Source organism: Erithacus rubecula (assembly GCF_903797595.1).
Source record: "Erithacus rubecula genome assembly, chromosome: 5".
NCBI lineage: Eukaryota > Metazoa > Chordata > Aves > Passeriformes > Muscicapidae > Erithacus > Erithacus rubecula.
The window spans coordinates 50,496,624-50,520,529 of NC_136687.1; the positions used below are offsets into that span (position 1 = coordinate 50,496,624).

Consider the following 23,906-nt stretch of genomic DNA (forward strand, 5'->3'; position numbering starts at 1 on the left):
CATCCCTTTCTCCTACCTACTACAGTGAGTAGCTTAATAAAGATTTACCACCTCTTTTCTTATTTCCCCCTCCAGAAATCAAAGATTTCCCTCTGCAGCTAAAACACTGTCAGATGTTCCTGTTTCTGGATCTTTTCAGAAAAATTCTCAACTCTTTTTCCTTTCAAAACCACACTTGAGTATAATTTGACTCCTAGTGAAGCTACACTGAGAGGAGGGACAACCTGAGACCAGGTGGTGATTTCAGCTCTGCAATACAGGTCATCATGGAGGGAGAATTAAGGTGTTGCAGAGGAGGGAAGTTCTTTTTCCAGAAGTATTTAAGAAATCTCAGAATGTATTTTCACCCCAAATTATATCAATATCTTACTATGATATACCATTATGCACCACCACTGGAAACAGTGGTGATTTCAAAATGAAAATGCGGAACTTTTATTTCAGAAACTATTTAAATACCATGTGGTAATTTCTTCCTCTTTTCTTTCAAAATTAAGGGAAAGAAACTTTCCTTTTGTGCTTTTGAGGAATTAAAAAAAAAGTGTTTCAGTTGATTTTACAGGATTCTCCAAGACAGCATGAGAGAAAATATGTTTAAAGAATAAGGCAAGATGGGAAAAAGAAGCATTCTCAGGAAGAGAGATTAGGTGGGGTCTTTTCTCCCTTCATTACTCTTACATTTTATTGTTTTCCTGATACCTCATCAAGCATTCATCAATTCCAAATTTGTAATTTCAAAAATACACAGCTGTGATCCCAAGGTTCTTATACATAAATGCTTTAGTGAAGGAAAAGGGAAAGTAGGCCACAAAACTAAAGCAGAATTCCTCTTGTGCAATTCCAGCTCCCAGCTGCAATCTTAGCTTCCGTCTGCCTATGGATTGAAATGCTACTGACATCCACACACAGTAAAATTTCTGTATTTCATTTGGATTAAATTTTGACTTTCAATTTTAGCACGTTACTTCTAGAAATTCATCTCTGTCAGCACAATGCAGTGTAAGGAGTATTTGGATTACTCAATTTACACCAACAAAATAGTTTCTTATCAAAGCCATCTAATTGAAATAGCAGAGAAACCCAAAAGTGACAGGATGGAAGCATGGTTAGCTGCACAGATCAGGAATTTCTTTGGCATTTGATTCATTTCTTAGCAAGATAACAACAACTCTGGAATTTCCACTGGCTTCTGCCTTCTTGAACGCTGTCATGATTCCCCTGGCCATTTAAATGGAAAAGTGTGCACAGTATTTACAAAATCCAAGATGAGGAGAGAACCAGCCTTGCCTGAAACATAGGTCAAAATGCATGAGACTGCCAACTGTGAATATGAAATTGCTCTGATAGTTTAAGAGCAATGCAGTTTGGAGTCCCTTAAAGACCTATCCTGCCCTTGAAATAAGAAATGGGTCCAGGATTATTCTTGCAGTCTCATGACTTCAAACTATTAGATTGGAAAGTGGAAACAGATACCAAAGAAATTTCTGAACTATCATTTTGGAGGTAACACAGATTAACCTGGGACTGGGTAAAATATAAGCAGTGCTCAAAGGAGACTTACAGTTTGCCTGCATCATCATAATTTCTGGTAAAGCTAAATACCTAATGCAGAATGGCAACTTCTCAAGACAACATTATATTTTAAATTATTTTTACGTCCTGTAGTAAAAGTCATAAATAAAATATCATTTAATTTTTTTCTTTACCATTAATTTATTTTTTTCTGTGTTTACAATGCCAGGACTTTAAATGTAAGTATATATTACCAGGAAGTGTATGCAGAAAAATGTGCAGGCAGTTTTATGAAATACATCAATGACATAAAGAAAATGAGGGAAAAATAACATAAAGAAAATGAGATAGGGAAGGGGAAAGTCTCAACCTGTTCATATTGACTAAATACTGACCTGGAAGGCTGCAATATTTGTATGTAAATGTAAATGTACACATAGAGAATGTAAATATACACATAGAGAAGAAAGGAAATAACTACGAGAAGTTATCTTTAAAGACTGAGAAGAGAAAAAGCATCTTGGCCATGAGCATGATTAAGATAGGAAATAAAAATCACAGGGAAGCAGTGACATTGGATAAAGCTCTATTGAGACTGTTACTGGGACAGTTTTGAGGTGACAGAATATAGAGTAGATAATTTAGGGGATTCTTTATGCCCATTTCTATGATTTCACTTTATTAATGTCAAAGGCAGTGCAATGGGAAATGTTGCATAACATTACCCAAGTGTAATTCTTCAACTTTTTCTCATTTCTTTTATAAGTAAAATAGTAAATTTCTTTTCTTTACTTCCTAACCTCTGAAACTTCTTCAACCTGGGCACTTATTCACATTTGATACTTTTTCTTCCTTGAAAACTGATTTGCTACTTTTTGGTATTGGTTTTATTTCAATTTTATCATTATGACATGGAGAAAACCGAACCAACCAACAAACAATAAATAAAGAACTACTTCCATTCAGGAACTGTGGATATGTAAAAGCTATACTGATAAGAGCAATATGCACCTCAAGAGGAAATACTGCCTAATGTCAGTATTTTAGAAATCAAAGATGAGGAAATACAGGGGGAAAAGTACCTTCTTGATGGTTTCCAGCATTGATCGCCCTCCTTGCCAGGGTTTAGAGTTCTTCCTGATGCAGGTCAGGCTGGCCATGCTGTGCCACTTCCTGTCCTCCAGCTTCTTGTGAAAGGCATTTGCCAGCAGGAGTACAGTGTCATATATATACAGGTTTGAAATCTGTAAAGACATCAAAAGGGAAGCATTAGCATTACTATTTGAAGTCTCCTGCCAGCAGACAGAATTTATTATTTGTTTTGCCTCGACCATAATCCTCTGGTAATTAAATACTTTATTTGGTATTAAGAAGAATCTGAGAGAGGAAAAATGTCACACCTTTGGGCTTTGGTAAAATCTGCAGCTGGGGGCTGTAATGCTAAAAGTGATTTGCAGCAACAAACCACACACACAAGAAGACAGGCAGCCCAAACACTGGCACAGCTCCACTTGCCAGATTTACAGCTCTACTTATGACCATAAACAGACTTCCTTTTATTTTAACCAGTTGCTTGTGAGACTCAATTTTTCAGTAACCAGTTACTTGGACACCACCAAATTATCTTCAAAGCTGTTTTGTTTTTTGGAAAAGCAGAAACTCTGAAAATTTAGAACAGATTTGATAGTGGTGTTTTGTTCCTGCTCTGTAAAGTCAATTCTGATTGGCACTTTCTGGCATGAAATAACTCAATTAAATTTTTGTCAGTGTGCAATTGCATGTTGAATCTGCAATTTATAGTGCATAGTGTCAGAGTGTTTGACACTAGCTGTTAATTCCTTGCAGGACAAAACTCTTATGAGGAAATCTGTGTGTGTTTCACTGTGATCACAGCTGCATACACTGTGAGGAAGTTCTAGTCTGGGATCAAAGGCAGAACACTGGAATTCAAGAAGAGAAATCACTTGTATGCCACTTCCACTTAACCATATTCTAGTTTTATGAACGTGCTTTTAAATGCACATAGTGCAAAGTCAGATGTGAGAGATACAATTAAATGCAAAAGAACAAAAGCTCAGAACTCATGAACACTTCTGAAACAAGTAATATACTTACCATATATTTCTACATTAGCCTTTTCTGTCCTCAAATAGCAGGAGCATTTAAGTTACTGACAGTATTGTAAAAAGAAACCTCAGCTGCCCTGAACAGAGGTTCTCATGAAGAAAAATTATGTTCAAAAATGAACTTTTGGAATTTTTTTTTTAGATAACCTATTGGTCATCCAAAGTTAATGAGGGAAACACAGTATCTTCAACTGCATAATAAAGGCTTTGTATGAGCATTCCTAGTGCCTGACAACAAATTAGCCAGTGGCAATTTGAGGTAAGGTTGCTGGGATTTTTTCTCCATCAGTCACAGACAAGCCAAAACACATCTCCTCAGATTTGTGGAATATGTTGGCTGCTCTCTGTAAGGGATTTTTTATAGAGATATAGGTGGTGTGCTTAAAGTTTAAAAAGAAGAAAGAAGCATACAAAAGGAAACTATGGGAATTTAGTGGCCCTATTCTGCTTTTAATATATCCAAGGACTGGGAAAGCCCTGCAGTTATTGGGAGGGAGTATATGGTAAGGAAGCACAATAATGCTGAAGATCTGATATACTCTTTGGCAAGTTCACACACCACCTTCCTGCCTAATTAGCTATTTCCATATAACATCTTTTTATCTTTTTATTTCCTTTTATAAATCCCATCTTTATGCTGGCTTTACTTGTGTCATCTACCAACTGCTCTGTCAGTAGCACAGATGCACCTCTGGTCCTTAGTGCCCCTTTTCTTTATATGATCCTTCACTGTGTCTTTCTTCTAAAGGAGGTGCTTCTTTATTCTTTCTTGAGCTCCTCCAGTGGCTGTGAACATTTCTATTTTGGTATTCACCCAGGAAAAAAATTGACTTTTTTCAGATTCACAGGCCAGGCATCACTGTGCATGACAGGATTAAAAGCATGGATTGAGGATCCGGGCCTAGGTTAATCAAGCATTTTTAAAACAACTAGGATTAATTGCCTGCATATTGTAAACCTACAAAGAATTCAAAAAAAATCAGCTAAAACTGTGTTTCCCCAATGAAGTCAGCACTAGAGGGACATTTTTTTGAGCACTGAGGGGAGGAATTATCATTGTGCTGTGAGGCAGGTTTTTTTTTTAACAAGTCTTTGCTAAAGGGGAAAAAAAACCCCATACCACCTCTGGAGAGCAGAGGGAATAAGGTCACTAATGAGACTAAATTGGTACATGAAGGGCTGTGGATGCCAAGTCATCATTTCCCAACAAAATGACATTGCTTTCAAGGTAACTTCTGTAACCTACTACCATGGAAATAGAAGACAATTGTCACAGTTCATGAGGAAGGATGCACTCACTAATTTAAGAGTAATATAGCTGGGCCTTCATCAAGTATTAACAGGGCTCAGGAGGACAGAGTTCAGCAGTTATTAAGCATTGTTAGTCCTTCCCTAATAGTTGAGCTTAACATTTACTGCAATCAATCACTGATAATGCAATGATAAAGACCCTACAATTAATTCCTGTTTCTCAAAATCACCCTTCCCTGTCACTACTAGAAGTATGCTTCGTTAATATCTGTCCTGATGAACAGAAGGGGGTTGTAATTTAAAGTCACTTTACACCTTTATTAATTTCCCACGTAAATTTACTGGGACATTTAATGCATTGCCTGGTGTCCATTACTAATCCCTTATTTATTCTAAGTCTGTTAGGCTAAGGGCTGGACACTTGCTTTACCAAGAAATATTTAACTGCATAACCCTCTATTAATGCAGTTCAAAATTCAGATGTGATTATTTTAGCCAGAGTGTGGAAGAAAGGTACTTAGCATCAGATTAAAGATAAATGATTAATCTGGATTATCAGTATTTATTTTATGTGTACCTACAACATTATACAGTTTTTAGACAAAAGGGTTACAGTACTAAATCCTTCTGTGAATCCAGTTTTTAACTTTCTGCCTTTGGAATGATACAAATTTATAAAATTAGTTTTAATTGGGCCAGTTGAAAAGACACAGTGCCATATCTTCACCCGAATATTTTTCAGTGTTTTAATAAAGATGCTGAAAAAAATTAATTATTCACACAGACTTTAGGGGGAGTAATTCAGAAAAAAATAAATCAAGAAATTCACCCTTATAATTTCCAGAGAATGTTTCTGATTAGTCACACTTTGATGTCATTAAAAAAAAAAAGCTTTAGTAATTTCAATTTCTAAACTGTTCCAACTCCCCACTGGATTAGAAACTAATTTATAATATTGTTGGGTAGAACAAAGAAGCAGCAAACAAACCTCACTGCTACTCAAAGGACTGTGCATCATACGAAGACACAGGGGAAATTGTGTCAGTTTTCCTTCCTTTTAGTTTAGAATGTTTCCTCACTCAGCTAAAATAATGAAGTACAGCCATCTCAGGGAAAGCATGAAAAAACAACTCAGTTGCACAGAACAATTAAACCAGTCCAGCTTCTATCATTCCTTTGAACAAAAATACTAGGAAAGCTCCCAGTAGGAAAATTGTAGCTCTCCAAGATATTGGTAGATCATGTCGCACAGGTTAAAATATAAAATCCAATCTAACAGATTAAATGGAATTTGCCAATTTATAGAGAATAAAATTTGAAGTCTAGAACTTATCTCTGCTGGATTCAGCCAACTGCTGAAGTGAAAATGAAAGTGAAGTTGAAGAGAAAGACAAATCGAAATGCAAAGTATCCCATTGACACACGACTCTTGTTTTCTGCCTTGCTGTAGTCAGTAACTTTATTGAAGAGAACTGCTCTTTGCACTCTCTGGCTCCTTCATGTGATCACACTCAGCTTGAACACACTGTCCCTAGAGTGCCAAAGCTCCCCCTGGGACCATGCTGCCATGACAGAATGGCACAGCCTAAAGGATTTCTGCACTTCTTAAACAGTCTTTGGGTCTATGCATTGATGGGCATCACACAGCCCTGCTTGCTTTGAGAACTCTAATAGGACCACTGTGCACTCTGCTACAGCCAGTTTTTCATGTCATCAATAATTGCTGGCTGGCTGCTTTGTGAACTAAAATTAGTGACACAAAGGCTCTTACAACTATTCTGAAACAGGACAAGACTATCTACACTTTGTCCCTAACATATTTTCATTTTAAACAGCCACTCTTCAAAACCTCCCTCTTTTCCTCCTATTGCTTTCTCCTGCTCTTCTCTTTCAGAATCATGAGGTGGCTGCTTTAAGCTGCTGGGTCAGATAACCTCCTCCTCCCACTGCTAAAAATAATAATATGCAGCCATTTTTCTACAACTGCAGAAATGCTCACAGGAAAACAAAAAAAAGTAAAATCAAAATATTAAGCCAATTTCCCACTCCTCATTTTTCTAAGCTTTGTCATGATAAAACATAATGAGAGACAGAGGACTTGTTATTGGAAAAGCTATGGGAAGTCAGGAGGACAGGGATCCTGTTGCTGAATTCATGTGGTAGGAACCTATTATAATTTAATTGTAGTTTGTGATTAACAGCCCTGAAAATAAGGCCTCCTTGGAACTTGGACATAGGTTTAGATGTATGCACCAAGGCATTTGAAAGAGATGAGGTGGGTGCTCCCAGGAAGACTTTCTTATTGACAGCATATCTGAGGCTCAGAGAAGCAAAGCAGCTCAGAAGATATTGACTAAGGAAATGACAGAAATTAAAATTTAGCAGAGCAACAAAATTACTGCCCTACTACCTGGAGACCAGTTGGCTTTCTTTACATGTTTATCTCTATTGCTGTGGAGCAGGCAAGTTGTTGTCCTCCATCAGACACATTCACCCCCTCCCCAACTCCAAGTATTTCCTTGTCATGCCATGAGCCATTAAACCCCATTTCTGAGAGGACATGAAAAACAACTTTAAAATACAGAAAGCCCCTGGGGGGGAAAACTTAGAAGTTATCTTGCAAGACTGTTCCCAGGTGGGGAATACCTCCATGCTTTGGGAGAAGGGGTCCTTGGGATCACACAGTGATGAAGATATTCTGTGGTTGCCACGGAAACAGCGCTGGCTTATGTTTTGGGGGACTGGAAATGTCTGTCGGATAATTGTTAACCTCCCAATTGACCTTCTCACCAGCTCCTGCACATCCACATCGCTGATTTCCTGAAAGAGAAGGAAGGGGAGAGGATATGCATGAGAGTCAAAATTCAGAAATGTGACCACCAAACTATAAACAAAAAATAAACTGAGAAGCCTCTGATTGACACACAGCCACCACAGACTCAAAACCAATCAGTGCATGGTATTAAAATAACTGGTGGTATTAAAGTACCACCCTTAACTGCAAAAGTTCTAAGTGTACTGTGCTCAAACCTCACCAAATATTTGTGTTTTCATAGCTGTTTCATTTGGGGTTTTCTCTGCCTCTCCTTTTACTTCTTTTGATCTTTTATTTAAAAGTGTTTCACAGCATCCTTGACAGATAATGTGTAAATCAGTAGGAAGCCATAGCATGATGTATTTTTTGAGTGTAGCATTAGTTAGGAGCTGTGAAGGTAAACTCAATGTTTCAAGCCTTAAGTGTTCATTTCCTAGAAACAGAATAGCAAGAACCTATAAACTATGTGCAAATTAGCAATCATTTACCAAAAGGGCAAAGAAAATGCATAAGAGCATTCTAGGTGTAAATGTGCTTGTTTATAGCAAGACCTAATTTAAAACCAAATTTTTATTCCATAGGGTATCTATTAAGGCTTACAGCTGAACACTTAGCTCTACAGACAAATACTTTAATGAAAAAATAACTAAGCAAAACCACCAATATTAAGCTTGAAATATTAGCATTAAGATAGTTTAGGGAAACCAGAAAAACAGTTTTTTACATAGCATAAATTTTTGCATGTTGGGAATATGGTGTTTTACACTCTTAAATGATGAGTCCCTCAGGGAAGATGAGTGATCCAAATCAACAGCAACTGACTCCAACTTTCATATAAGAACTTGAACTTGACCTAAACATGCTTTTTCTCCTGGTGAACCAAATATCTGGTAGTTTATGAGATATTTCTGTGTCTGTATTTTCCTGTAAAAGAGTAGAAATAATCTAAAATTTAAAAACCTAAAATCTAAAGTCTTTTTAACCAGGATCTCTTTCTCATCATGTGGAACTGTCTGTCCGTGCTGAACTGTCTTAATTACAGAGGTGGATGCCTCAGACTTTCCAGACATTTAAATCTGCAGATATGCCCCCAGGAAGGGAGTTGGATCAAGAGGCTCATATTGGCAGCCTGCATTTAATATTCCCTTGCATACAATCACAGTTTATGGAATATTTTTGATTCTCATTTGTGTATTTATAGCTTCATCAGTTTTCAAAGGATATGGCACATCTGCATTGTTAATACCTGTAATGAAATGCCATCATCTTTTTCAGCCTTAGCTTCCTGATCTGTGACCATACTGAAGAATTTAGGAGACACCAGGATAGACTTGCTCTCAAATTATGGAATCTTTCTTGTGGAAATGAACCCAAGCTTTTTGAAAAAGCAGCTCTTTAAATATTACAACCACCTCAGTTATTTTGGCTTTTTTTGCTGTTCCAGTATAATATCCTTTCATTATTTTGAAAGAACTACTTTGGGCATACATTTGGGTATTTGTTTATCTTCCTTACATTAAGAAAGAAATATATGCCAGATGTAAATTATAACTTCTACTCTCCTGACTACAGTAAAAGTGTTTTATGTGCCTTCACCGATTATCACAGTTTCCAAATTCATCTGTTATTAATATTCTTTATGAAATAAAGATTTTTTTTTTTTTTTTTCTGCAAAGAGAAATAACATAGCATCAGCTGTGTTCAGTGTAATATTGTGCATTTCTGGTCAAATAATTCTTAATGTACCACAGATAATGGCTTATCTCAGCTTAAGATGCTGTCTTTTCATTTAGCCTGTATCATTTCACTAGCTGTGAGGTAAAAAAAAAAAAAGCCATATATAATGCTGTTACAGCAAAAAATATAGATATATATTTTATAATACTTTCAATATAATCATAAAGGAGAGTGCAAGAAACTTCTTATCCTGATTTTAAATTATATACTTTCTCAGAGGATTTAAGAGAGTTTGCCTGGTTTCATTACACAGCATGTCCAAAGTGTAACACCAAGATTATTAGACTCACTCTATAATGTAAAAACAGATACCTGCATGGACACATTATATTGCCAAATACTACTTTAGAAGTGATTTTGACTTTCAAATTCTCAAGCATTTATCTTTCCTGCCATAAAAGTGTATCTATGTTTTCTGTATTCAGCACTATTTGGTGCATTTTTAATAGAATGTTCTCATTTTAACCTCTAGGTTACTACCTCATGTTTTTATACATCACCTGGGAAATAATGACAGAATTCAAAAACCAAAGTCATTTTTGTGTGGTGCCCAAGGAGGTACATACATCTATAGATTATGGCAGCTATTATTTTAAATGCTGATTATTCCATAAACCCAGATTTTAGAGTGACAACAAAGGAATGCCATGCAACCCCAAATTCAACATTAGTCATTTGTTATGCATTTCTTTGTCATTTTTTTAATACTTGGCATTGACTGAGTGACAAGCCTTTTATATAATGACTCTCCAATATCATCTCTCATTCTTGAATTTTGGATCTGACTTAAGAAAACTATATAAAGCAACTATTGTATGAGAGGAAACAATTTTCATTTGCACTTCAAAGGAGGATACAGTGCAATGATATGAGGGTGGCAGATGATCTGTTATACAAGCCTGGAATGTCAAAAAAATTAGAAAGTTGGCCAAGTTGAACTGAGCTGGCACCTGAATAAATTTAGGCTAGGTTATATGAGGTATTTCGGTTTTCTTTGGTTTTGTTTTTGGTGTGGTTTTTTTTTTTTTTTTCTTTTTTTTTACATCAAGAAATTAAATATTCAGTTTCAAGCTTTTCTTTTGCTGTCTGAAATTGGAATTAAGGGGAGACTATCCTGTCACAAATGAAACAAGAATAAAATTACATGCACATTTCTTATAAGCAGGCAAATAAATAAGGGAAAAAATATAGTTTTAAATTAAGGACTCTAAGGATGAATTAGGAAACAAGCACTGAAGAGGATCATCTTGACATATAAGGCAAGAGCTCCAGTGGGGATCAAGACTACATACTGGACATCTAACATTTATTCCATTATTTTAAGATAAGCAGCCCAGGCAGTGACTTACTATTCACCACAGGGCAACTGTACCAGCAATGAGAGTCATGGAGGGGAAGCATTTATTTATTAAGCATGCTCCTGTATTAAGCACCATACAAAGGCAACTATACGTTTTCTTATGAAAACACCTTGGCTTGGGCCAAGAAGATGGTTCCAGTATCTATAACATAGTGGACCATGCAGTGCATGCCAGGACTTCATCACAGAAAATCCTGACACTCAGAAAGGAGAGCGTTTCCTCCTTCTCCAAAAGTCAGCAGAGGAAGAAAGGGTGGCTTAAGGCCTCTGGCTGCCACAGCCCACCCAGAGCACATCTGTGCTGAGCCCTTCCTGAATTTCTCAGCACTTTCCAATTTGAGGGAAAGGCATGGCTGGGTGAAGCTCCAAGAGAAGCAAAAGGAGATTCTGAACTGCATCATTACTTGCTTCTTAGTATCTCCTTTAGGATTTTCAGGCTTTGAAGAAAAAGATTAATCAAACCTGACAGGACAAAGAGAAATTAATTTTTAGCTCTCACAAAGGAAAATAAATTCAAGACCTTGGAGGAAGCAGATCCATTTGTGTATTAGCTCTCACTAATGCCAGGAACTGGCAACTTGGTTTCACTCTTCCAAAGAGGGTGTCATTTCATGCAGACCCACCAATCCAGTGGAAAATGTAAGGTTCAAGTGAAGCCCTAATGTTATTATCAATCATTATCCATATAAAAATGTTGAATTAAGAGAGCTTCTGGAACTGAGCTGGGATTATAGATCCAGATCTAGCTGCTCAAGCTTGAAACATGGTTATGCTCTAGTCTAATTCATGGTGGAGTGCATTGGGCTTGAAACCCCATGAACAAGATGAATACATGGGCCAAGGACAAGCCCTCTCCTAGGAAAAATGTCTTCATTAGAAAGAACACAACCTTTGAAAACAACCTTGTAAATCCCCCAATCCTCTCTTGTGCTATGCTGGGCAAACCTGTTGGACCTTTTCCTGTAAATGAGCCTTTAAAAGAGTCTCGAGTTTTGTTTCATTCTTTCATCAAGAAGGAGTTTTTCCAGGTTCTGGTGCCTCTGGTAATTAGAAACCTTTTAACAACTTTTGACCTCAGTTTGCTCATGCACAAATTGAACTCATTTGTTCTTATATCAGCTTTGTCCTCTGTCTCTTGACAATGATGCATTTATCCACACTCTGTAAGTGTTTATAAACAGGGAGCACATCCTCTTTCAGTCTCTGCTTTCATAGGCCAACCAAGCCAACCTTTCCAGTCTCTTCTTACACACATCAGCTTTTCTGTGCACTCATTCCATTCTAATTCTAATAGATCTGGACTTAATTGAGCATATTACAGCAGATGAAATCCAAACAATCCTTTGTAAAGCAGCATTCATATTTTCATCTCCTGTTTTGCAACTGTAGGCAGAGGAAAGTGTTTGGGGCTGTCCTTGATTAAACAATAGCAAAAAAGAACTGGTGGCAGCCTTGGGTATAGCAAGATAGTAATATAACCCTGAAGGTTTTAACAAAGGAAAATGCTTGAGAGAGACATGATTTAAAATGAAAAAAAAAAAAAAAAAAAAAAAGACATTTCCTGCATTTAAAAAGAGCAAGTGAAAGTGATGAAAATCATACAAATGTCCCCTCTTCAGTTCCACTAAATAAAATCTAAATCTACTGTACAGACATGAATTAAGAGTCATGAAAGAAAGAAATATAATATTCTATCCTGGAACTTTGAAGCTGTATTTATGATTGTGCAGAGGAAACGAAGTAAGCAAGGACAGAGGGAGAGTGTCAGAAATCCATTCTCACATTTTGTTAAGGCATATTTGATCATGACAACATTTGACTCAATGACTCCTGCAAGTTTTAAATAAAGAATTGTAACATCTGCTTTAAGGCCCTGAAGAAACAGGAACATTTATTAGGAGAGCATTTCCTCAGCTGATTTTACTGATCAAAAGAGTTTTGCATTATTTGCTGTGGTCTAATATGATGCATTATATTTTAGCAAATTATGAATTCTTTCATTTCATGGGAACAAAGCCTCTCCTCCCACACTTACATTATGATACACAGTCTTCAAGAAAATTTGCTCTATTGCATAAAGTAGCAAGTAATGGGACAATAAAAATTAAGGAACTCTTTGCAGGCATTACAGAATTTGATTGAGCAATTAAAATAGCAGATGTTACCTCACAGAGCCTAAGCAGATTTCTGATCACAAAACTGAAGGTGGTATTTGCTTCTGTATTACTACAGTCAGAAGGGGGTTGTATTCCCTTGGCACAGTGATGGAAAAGGAAAGACAATTCCAACTTATTTTGGTATCTCATGGCAAGGAATTATTTGAATCAGATGCAGAATTTGCAGAACAATGCATTTCCACTGTCAGAGATAATTTTAGAATTTCAAATTAGGAGGCCAGAGAAGCAGTGTTACAGTTACTTATTTGACAGTGTCATTTAGCCAATACAGGCACTCAGGCATAGATGTCTGACCTGTCATAAAAATTTCAAAGAAGCAACAAAATGAGCAGAGCTCTGACATCATCTCCAAGTTATATGGAGGTACTGTGGACCATCAACAGGTAATGGATGACCACCTCAAATAGACTGGGACATAAAGATAGCTGTTTTATGCATCACACAGAAAGGGGCCCACAAATCTCTGCATTTCCAAATCCTACACTGCCAAATAGAGTCATTGCAACCTCGTTTCTGAACTGGCAAAACCTTGCAATAAGCAATTACCCAACATCAAGCACTCAGGAAACATGTAGATTTCTGCTGTAATTTGAACATTGTGACAAGGAAAAATTGGGCAAAACAGAACCCTTGCTGTAGTATTACCTACCCATCTAATTTATTGCTAATATGATTTCTGCATCCACATAATATTGAAATTATTCCACATAATATTGAAATTATTCTACATAGTATTGAAATTATTTGCATTTTTAAGCAAATAGAGATGGAAAGCTACCTAAGTGGCAATATGGATTTAGGTCCAGAAGCAGATTAAGCTGAGATAGCATTAAACATATTTTCTCTCAAAGAGAAAAGAGGAATTTCTGAATGAGATGCAGAGACTTTAATGATGATGGTTTACAGCAGTTTATTGGAATGAACTTAATCACAGCTTTCACCCTTTTCATATACAAGACTATGAAACTAAGATGTACATTTCTCATTGCAGATCATCCAGCTTTTCCTGCTTCTGGGACTGCAGCCCAGAGAAAGAGTTTTGGAGTGGAAAAGGCAGCTGAGTGGTAACCACTTTGATTGCTGTGCCATTTCATCTGCTGCAATGGGCAAATAACAATGCTCAAAAAGTAGATTTCTTTTTCCCATGGAGACACTAATTTCTGAATAAAATGCAAAAAGAAAGCATGCTAGGAATGGATCCTCAGTCTTGTTTTGTTTTTTTTGAGGGTGAAGGAGCTGAAGCAGTTAAAAGCAAACAACTTCTTTAGATCATTTGGAAAGTATGCATCATTTAAAACCAAAAATCAATGACAGTGTCTTTAGCTTGAACAGCAAGCCAAAATCTGAGCTAAGGAAGTGCTGTATGATCTACTGATTAAAGAGGATGGTTTTAGATTCTGTTAATGCTCTCCTTAAAATACTCAGTCTTAACTCTGAAGTGAATTCTGGTTTAATCAGACATGAAAAAGAAAATATGTGTGTTATTCACATGATTACCTGTAGATTAAAGCTGGGTTCTCTCCCAGCAAAGCCCCATTCAGGGCTGGAAAATACACCCAGTACTGGCCAGGAGCAAGGCAGGGCCCAAAGTAATGGTTGTGCTGGACCTGGTTTGTTTACACAGCAATTTCAGTGAAATATTTTTCTCCAAAGAAAACTGGCTAAAAATCCACTGGTTTAGCAGAGCATACTAATGGATATCCAATAATTAAGTATGAAAACAGAAGTGTACAGTAAATCCAGATAGTACAATATGGAATTTACATGCAGTCTTTTATCCTGAGAATATACAGGAGTTACATGATTAACATCTTAGAAGACAGTCATCTACTCAGGGAATCCAGCTATTTTGGACCAAAATTATTTTTCAAAAACCTGAATGCTGTCAAACCTGAACTGCAGTGTTCAATATCTTGTATACAAAACTACTACACATATTGGCTTGTCATATTTTAGCTGACAAGCTTTCATGGGAGAACTAATTTCACAGTGCAAAAGCAGAATCTCAATTTACTTTCTTTTTTTCTTTTATGAACATTTATATATGACCTAATACAGAAATCTACCAAAGAGCCTCCCACTAATATCAACAGGTTTAGATATCAACCATGACAGAACATTTGGAGTATTCATAAAGGAAAGGGAAATATGATGGTTTTGTTATTATTATTGTTGTTGTTGTTGTTGCTATTTAAATCATTAAAATAGAAATAAAATACAAGCACTCTATAAAAGATTACATAATAAAAAATGGCCTTAAAAATCCTGTGAAAACAGTCAGGTCAATGGTGAACTCTCAAGATATTTAGAAACAAAAGGGGCTTTTAAACTTTATTTTCTATTTATTCATAGAGGAACTTCCATTTAAAACAAGCAAGAAAAAACAGCAAAGTCCAAGAACCTGTCATTCTACTTTTATTAAGCAACATCTACTCCCTCAGTGAGCTTGACCTTTGTCATAGCTACTGCTTCCTGTTGGCAAAGTGAGAATCAGCATGAATATTGTCAGTAAGCCTCAAAACAGGATCCATGGTTCACAACAATGTTCACTTGACAGTTACCTCATTTATAATGATCCAGTGACAGTCAAAAGCAACCAAATTAGTCTCCACGACCTGAAATAGAGAACAAACCAGCTATCAGTCAGCTTGCTTGTGAAAGCCAGAAAAAAAAAAAAAATAGATGCTCTCTGCAAATGACAAAACCAAAGCACATGCTCTCTAGAACTTTTGCTATTGAACTGAGGATAGAGAACCTTTAGCACCGTGCTGCAGAAGCATTTGTGTTATTGTTTGACTTGCCAATTAAACTTGGAAAATTCATTGCTGGCATCACAGGAAAGAATATGTTTCAGCTGACTGAGGATAAAAATGAAAACATTTTTGCCTTAGCACTGTGTGTTGAGAGGAAGCAACAGAGAGGAAGGCAGAAAATGAATATCAAGTAACTTTTGTCAGATTTCTTTATTTCCCACTTCTTTCCAGTGTACCCACCCTGAAAGCCTGGATTAAAGAAAAACAAAACATACTCAAAGGAAAAAACCCACATCACAAATGCTAGAGTTCATGGAAGTGCAAAGAGCAGGAAGGAAAGGGCTCTCCTGAGAAAGAGGGTTGTCAAAAGGATGATGAATTATAGCCTGTCTCAGGTTCCATGCACAGAAGGTGTCTCATCCTCCTCTCATGCATCTTTTCCTTTCTTTTGCTGAAAATTTTTCCATGACCCACCCTCATTGCTGGATTCAACATGTGCTTCCTAACTCATCTTTCACTTAGACCTTTCCCTCCTTCAGCCCACTACACTTTTGTAAGTCTAATAAGTCACTTTTGAGTCTACTTCACAGTGCAAATGAAGAGAATAAAAATACACTTGGTTCTGCTTTCATTAGGTAGGAAAGAAATCATTGACAAAAGCGAGGCCAGCAACAAACTCTGGAAAAAGCTGAACACGTTTAATTTTTTTTTTTTTACAAGAATTTGAATTAGGATTAACATGCAAATAATTTTAAATGCAAATTAATTCAATTTTATTTATACAGGTACAATGCTCATCTTGATTCACAACTCAAAACTACTGGACACTTAAAACTATTGAATATCCCCCTAAAAAAACAGAAAGAAAAAACCCAAAGAAATGCAGAAACAAATCTTGGAAATGACAGCATTTAAATATTCAATTAAATGCCTAGTACTGGGCTCTTATTACTTGGACTATTGGCTTTTAATGACAACCAACAGAAACGTCACTTGCAAAGGATGGTGGCAATTTATACTGTGCCATGTCCAAAGGAGAACAATTTAACTGGCCACAAATCTTAAGAGCATCAAAAAACCTCGCACTGATAACCCTCATTATTAATTCAAAGGCTATTAGAACTGGGGTCATTGCTTGTTTAGCAGACTGATAAGACAAGATTGGAAATTCTGATCTGGAGAGACTCAGGTGAGGGGAAAGCAAGAGCAGCAGTATATGACTGATTCCTTATTTGAAACTCTCACAGCACCAATCAGAAATGATGGGGACTGGAAGCCATAGCTGCTAATGTAGTTCTGGAAAACTTCAATAGCATTAGCAGGAATCAGGGTCCTTAATTTATGTGGAGTTCAATACTTAAAAACAACATGGTGTTTTGTTGTGTTGCTTTGACATTTTCTTGCATTCTCCACTGTGAGCGTTCCCACAGCATATATAAAAGAATAGGATAGAAACTAACTGTGATAGGAGGCAGCACAACAGGCTGAGCCAGGATGCTTGAGCTGGAACATGGCTGTTCTGATCAGATTGCTCATAACAAACCAGTTGGAATACAAACACACCCAGGAACCAAAAAAGGTCAAAAGAGGACAGAGTAGGAACAAAGTTCTCAATGAAGCATTTGCTCCTTACGTAAACTTCCAAAGCATGGAAAGTTTATCCCATTTACAACATAAGCTGTCATTTAAATTTTCCATTAAACAGAACAAATCAAAGCCTTACTAAAGCAGGAACAATTCTGCTAGTCAATCTACACACAGTTCTGCTGAAAGCAATCCTAATTAAATACAAAAAAAAAGAAAAGAAAAAAAGGCAGCACAGTCAGCATATTTTCTGATTTCTTGTCAGGTTCCTAGCAACCTTGTCCTTCCTAGCTTGGCTCTGGGATGTCCTTCTGGGAACGTCTGCCCTGCTCCAGATGAGGTCTCATAAGGTTCCTGTGGCTCCAAGGCAATCTGCCAGTGACACCCTCGAGTCAAGTCTCCCAGTGGTGTTAGGAAAATTACAATAACTGCATTCCACAAAGGGCTCCTAAGCTCTTTCTTTGCTTCCAAATGACAGTCAACCAAAAACTGAGATTTAAGGAATCCACGAAACAAAAATTCACATTTGCTGTTCACTTTTTATTAACATGCAAATGTTAATGTTAAGTGGCCTCCATAGCTTCTTCAGCTGATCAGATTTTAATGTATTTTATCTCCCATTTTTGTTTCAGTTCATTTAGTTTCTCAATAAATACTTGGTTTGGAGTACCTACTTTGCACAGATTCTCAGATTTCAATCAGAGAACATCTTTTCAATTGAATATGGTCCTAAGTGTCCCTAGTTTTATTATGTCAAGCTCACAGACCACTGAAGTCACTGGAAGAGGCTGATTTGACTGACAAGTCACTTGCATTATTTCAAACAGTTCAGGGTACCTGTGAGAGATTTATTCACAATTTGCAAGTAACAAGATGAAATGAACCCATTTTTTAGTTACAGTTGAGACTCCTCAGCAGAAAGATCATGTTTTACCCATTAAAGTTTATGCATTCATGAATCTACTTAATACTAAAAACATTTTCAAAAAGCATATGTCAAATTAAGATGAACTTTTAGTTCACTCAGAGACATTCAAATTAACTAGTCTAAGTTTAGATGGGCTGCAAATAGCCCGATTTAAAAATTAATTTCACCTTTCAGTCTGCTAGGAGCTGCTTTTGGCATTTTCCTTAAAGCTTGTTCTGGTATTGACAGTTGCTTAAAAAGATGGTTGATAATGCCCTGAGAAAGTTGCTAGATATTAAAGGTAGATTTACCTTTAAAACTGGGACTGAGACTCAGCATTAGGCTGGGATTTTGAAGACCATATTTTCATCTTTTGGTCATTCAGCCTTGTTTCTCACGAGAGTTGTTGATTTCAGCATCAAAATCCTGCATCTCAGTCTCTCCTCTGAACATCTCTTCTGCCAGCATTGTCCATTTAATTGACCTTAGAGCTGGCATTGTACAATTCTATATCTGTAGGAATTGCAGGATACTATAATATTATCATCATTCTCAACCTCCCCATACTTTCCAGTTATTGTGCTTATGTTTTTCAGCACAGATATACACACTGGCACATCCACTGTTTCAAAAAAAAAAAAAAAAAAAAAAAAAGCAAAAAAAAAAAAAAAAAAACAAAGTACACCTTCAGTTTTGAAGCTTGAGGGAAAAAGTTGCTCAATCCTAAAATTTTCTTCAATTGCTAAGAGTAATTGTATGCATAATCTTACCATCAGAAGATTATCTCCATCAGCAGCTATTGAGCGCTAGTTTACAAGTAGAAGACTATAATAAATCAGTTTAAAAAATCCCAAATTGTCTAAAGTCAGCAGTAATACAACCTAGATCCAATTATTCATCAGTACAGCAGTCATTACTTGCACACAGCAGGTCTTCACAGCCATGACACAATGTTCCAGAATGGCCTTGTCTATCTACTGCTCTTGCCATTCTCTTCACTTAAAAAAAGCATTGCATTTTCACTTTGAAGGGATGATAATAAATAAGAGTGAAGTGAAAAAAGGAACCAAAAAGAGCATGTCTGGGTCTGCTTAAAATTCACCATAACCTGAAAAGCATAAACAGCAGAAATATTAAAGGAGTTGTACAGAAGGTTTCTATGCCAAATATGCTCAGAATTGTAAAACAAGTATTTTTTTATCTGAGTGATGATCTTTTTCTGGTTGAAATTCATATCTGCATGCATATCAAGTGAGCTGGCATGAACTTGTGCTCGGTGCCAGGGAAAAATGAATGTAGAGAATAATGCTTGCAAGCACATAAGGGCAGTAATGAAAAAGAAATCTGGAATCCTGTATTTTAGAAGCAATAAAACAACTTGATTGGGGCAGGTGGGAGGTTGAGGCTTCAAGACCTCAAGCATTTGAATAGAATGCAAGTTTCAGATTCATCCCTGGTTCTGCTGGCTCTGTGCCAGGAAGCAGCACTGTTCCCTCCCAAAAGGTAAGGGACAGATTGGAAATTTCCATATAACACAGAAAGCAGGTGAACCTTTTGGTTATGAAGATCACCTCTAAGCTAAAACTGAGAAAATCTGGAGTGTGCATTCATAATGAGGGCTAAACACCAAAATTCTGCACAGATATTAAATGGAGGAAAGCTGACACTTCCCAAAACAAAGAAAACCATGCACCTATTTGACAAATTCTCATTTCACACGTCCTCTAGGGGAAATTGTACAAGCTGTGGGTTAATAAACATACAAAGCTATAGGTCAATGCAGAAAGCTCTCTGAAGGTAAGCAGAGCTGCTAGCTGGGAGAGCATTATGAGAAAATATCATATATTCCTACCCTGTTCTTACTGCTCCTTGAGGCATTCAAACCACCTTTGGAGGTAAGACACTGGACTAGTCTTTGGTCTAACCTCAGACAGCTGCTTTTGAGCTTCTAAATATACATTATTTTCTTATATAAGTTGTTTTCTGTGATGAATGGGACTACCAGTAGCTAAAGGAGGCAGAATTTATGAATTCTGTATTGACTGTTCTGCAATTTAGACTGTATTTATTTACTTAAAGGGAAAATATTTGAAAGAATCTCCCACCCAAAAAGGCATTTTGTGCTTTTTAGGTGCCATTTCTCTTTGCCATTGAGCACCTCCACTGTGCAGGAACATTTGCAAGCAGAACTCCAGGGTGAATCGGGGAGCTGTGCTTAAGTTTAATGCCCATAGTCACTGACCCCTTCCTGTCTCAGACACCTAAATCAGTGTCAGAGAACACTGATAGGACAGCCTATTAACCAAACCCTTTAGAAAACTACTATTCTGAATTCAGCATTTTTTCATCTATAGACTGTTGGTATTCAATTATTTATAATGCCACATCACATAATTCTCCATTACTAAGATTCAAAGCTGCAACTTAGCAGGTCAGTTCTGAAAAAAACCCTTATGAAATCATGGAAAAGCTGAAAAATCACTCTCTACTCACTCAGCCTTTTCTCAGACACAGAGAGTTCACATTTGAGTATATGAAAACATTGTCATTAGTTGCATAAATCCTGCAGCAAAGGATACAGCCTGACAAGTATGCAGTGCTATTCATGTACAGTCACAGAAATCCACAGCAATAGATATAAAAGATCATTCCTAACATCTTTGTAACTTCAGAAATATGATCATGTCAAACTCCAGCAGCTCTCCTAACACCCTATTAAAATAAATCAAACTTCTGCTTCATGAGAAAGGTGTTCCACTTAGTGAAACACGGATGCCATTGAACTGATGAGCACGAACATGGATGAAACAGAAACTAATTTTCTTTTTCTAAAGAATTCAACTGCACACTGAGGGAGATTTAGCAGAGAGCACAAAAACGCTGCCAAGATGACAAGTGTTGAGCAAGGACAAATCATCTGTCATTGGCAGCAACTCCAGAACTTCTGGGTCTTTGGAAGAGCTTGACAATTTATCATAACTATTTCTATTGTTCATGCTCAAACCTTCAAATGGCCTAAATGCAAGACAATCTAAAGCAAGTGAAACAGCTGTAGTGCCAGCATGCAAGCTTGGTCCATGTGCAGTAGTAAGCAAGAAAGAAAAAAGGTGTTTTGACAAAAAAAAAAAAACCCAAGTAATTTAATGGAAAATTACATTAAAAGTTATCTAGATCACTTCTTTCTAATAGATATGAGCCCACAAGTGTGGACAAAAACTGCCATATAGAGATCATAACCTTCACAAAGAAATACAGGAAAGCCGTTCTCCATTTTCAAAATTTAGCCCCTCACATATGTACCCAGTCAGACAAGTTTGCAAGCACCCAAGCGAGCAGCAATGTTGCATGTAAGAAAAGATCCTTACAGGATCAGGCCATCTCAAGCTTCTCCTGTTTGAAACACAGAGATCTCCCTGACTCCTGTGTCACCAGCTGGAACTGCTCTGTGACCAGGCACCCAGGGGCCATGACTCCTTTCTCAAAAATTTGGAGAAGTGTCTCAAACTGGAGCTTGCCTTCCTGTTAACTTTCTGCTCCACCAGGAGCTGAATGCTGACTGTGAATTGTTCTGCTGGGCCACCACAGAGTAAACCACACTTTCCATTTGATTTTTTTTTTTTTTTTTTTTTTTTACAAAAGCCAACAGCTGGCACTGCATAGCCCATAGCTCTCGGAATGGTTGATACTGGAATAATTTAGAAAGTGATTTAGGAAGTTTCCCAAGAGTTGAGCTGGGATACTTACTTCCAGTTAACCTTTTCCAAAGAGTATCTGCCTACAATATGTCCAATTTATGAGATTTTACAATCTGAACTGCATTCTGCCAACCAGAAAACCGATGAACTGCTTTCATCCAATACCTCTGGATTTGCTGTCCATGTCTTTTCACAGACCAGTCTCTTGGAGTCACCACTGCTGTTTTACAGGTGAACACGCCTTAACCTAATTTTCTTCCCCAGGGGCATAGCAATTTGCAGGTCACTAAGATATAATAAAAAACCTGGCTTCCAGTACAGACATGAGGCAGGAAGCCACTCCAATTCAACCCTGCTCCCTCCCCCTCTCTGAGAAAAGGACAACCCAACAAAAAACAACCACCAATCAAACATAAGGAATCAGAGACCATTTCTAAACATGACATTTAACTGAAGAGATGTCATTGGAGTGGTGTGAGCATTCAGAGCAGTCTCCAATAGTGTAGATGTCTCCCAAAGGACTGATATGTAAAGCAAAATATGGAAGGTAAAGACTATTAAATAGCAAAGAAGGTAAAGTGATAAACTGAAGACCATCTTAACTGATCTGAAGTTTAGAAAGGTAAAAGTGTGGAGCTACTATTTAGTATGTTGTACCACATTAAACACCATAGGACTTGTTCATAGAGATCCTCAGGTGGGTTTGTTTGTTTATTTTTACTTTTTGTCCTTCTAGCTCCTAGTTCATCAACCACCACCATCTTATCAGGCTTTTGCACCATTTCTTCCCACTGGTGCCACAGAAAGTTCTTGCTGTGCTTCCACTCGTAGCCTTTGAGCTTTTCAGTAGGGAAATCAGCTGTTGATTTATAAAGCTCATTCTTACGCACCTGAAACCAAAGCTCATACAAATCTCTCTTCACCAAAGGCAATATTTTTGTAATCTAATTTTAATCTCTACTCATTTTTACTCTTGAGAGAGGGAAAAAACCAAATCACACATGGCAATACTTATTTTTGTTCTTCTGGACAATCACCTCTTTCTGGGATTCCTTTCACTGACATTCCTTCTAAGAAAAAACTAACAACCAACCCCCCCCCAAACCCTCCCCCCTCCAAAAAAAATGTGCCAAACAAAAAAAACCCCATCAACCACTGGATGAAACCTGCAGAGACATTTACCAAGGATAAGAAAGCAAGCTTCTACAGCATTTGGGGGAGGAAGGTGGAAATTGTCTTCAATCTCCTCCTAAGGATGAGTGATGTGGCTGACATGGCTTCATTTGCTTGTCTCATGAAAATGCATTTCTTTCAAAAATAAACAGTTTAAGCACTTGATTGGTTTTCCATTTTTTTCAGATTGATTTCAAAAGATGATACTTTTAAAATAAAAGTGTTGGGTGACTCCACTGAATAATTAGTTTCATATTGACTTGGCTTGTCATCATAACTACATCTGAAATGAGTCAAGCTTCAGGGAACACTTTTTATCTTCTGTCCTAAGATTTTAAGTGATAGAGGCTATTAAAGTATGGAAATCAACCCCATGCCAAAGAAAAGAAAACAGTTAAATATTCAATAAAAGTAAATGAAGAGAACATTAATACTTCAGTGAGTTTGACCACAGGCTTTTACTGAGCACACAAAACAAAAACAAATTCTGTCTGGTAGAAATGGCCTTTAAAAATTATCCATTTCCTTAATCATTGAGAAAAGTTAATATTATAAAGAAACTAATAATTTTATAATGTCTAAACACATGCATCTTTCTGAGGTCAGTCTGTAGACTGTAGGTTTAAAATAAAATAAGTAAATTTATGTATCTTTCATTTTAAGGACTATTTTACTCTTACAGTTTGTTTTCTTACTTCCCAATGTATGCTTTGATTCATATTCCTATTATCCTTCTGAAAAGTGTTTGCAATATCCACTCTGGGGAAAAAAGCAAACCATCACAGAATTTTTTTACAAATTCTGAAACTACTTGGC

General features: G+C 36.9%; 1 protein-coding gene across 2 annotated transcripts in view; it reads right to left on the reverse strand.

The window, feature by feature from the left end:
* Positions 1-23,906, reverse strand: part of GRID2 (glutamate ionotropic receptor delta type subunit 2) — a 664,166-nt gene that overhangs the window by 194,079 nt on the left and 446,181 nt on the right. For both annotated transcript variants that reach the window (XM_079306473.1, XM_079306474.1), the window contains exons 5-7: positions 15,540-15,593; positions 7,536-7,709; positions 2,595-2,756 (exon numbers count right to left, since the gene is read on the reverse strand). In XM_079306473.1, coding sequence (XP_079162599.1) covers positions 2,595-2,756; positions 7,536-7,709; positions 15,540-15,593 — 390 coding nt within the window. The remainder of the gene's footprint in view (positions 1-2,594; positions 2,757-7,535; positions 7,710-15,539; positions 15,594-23,906) is intronic.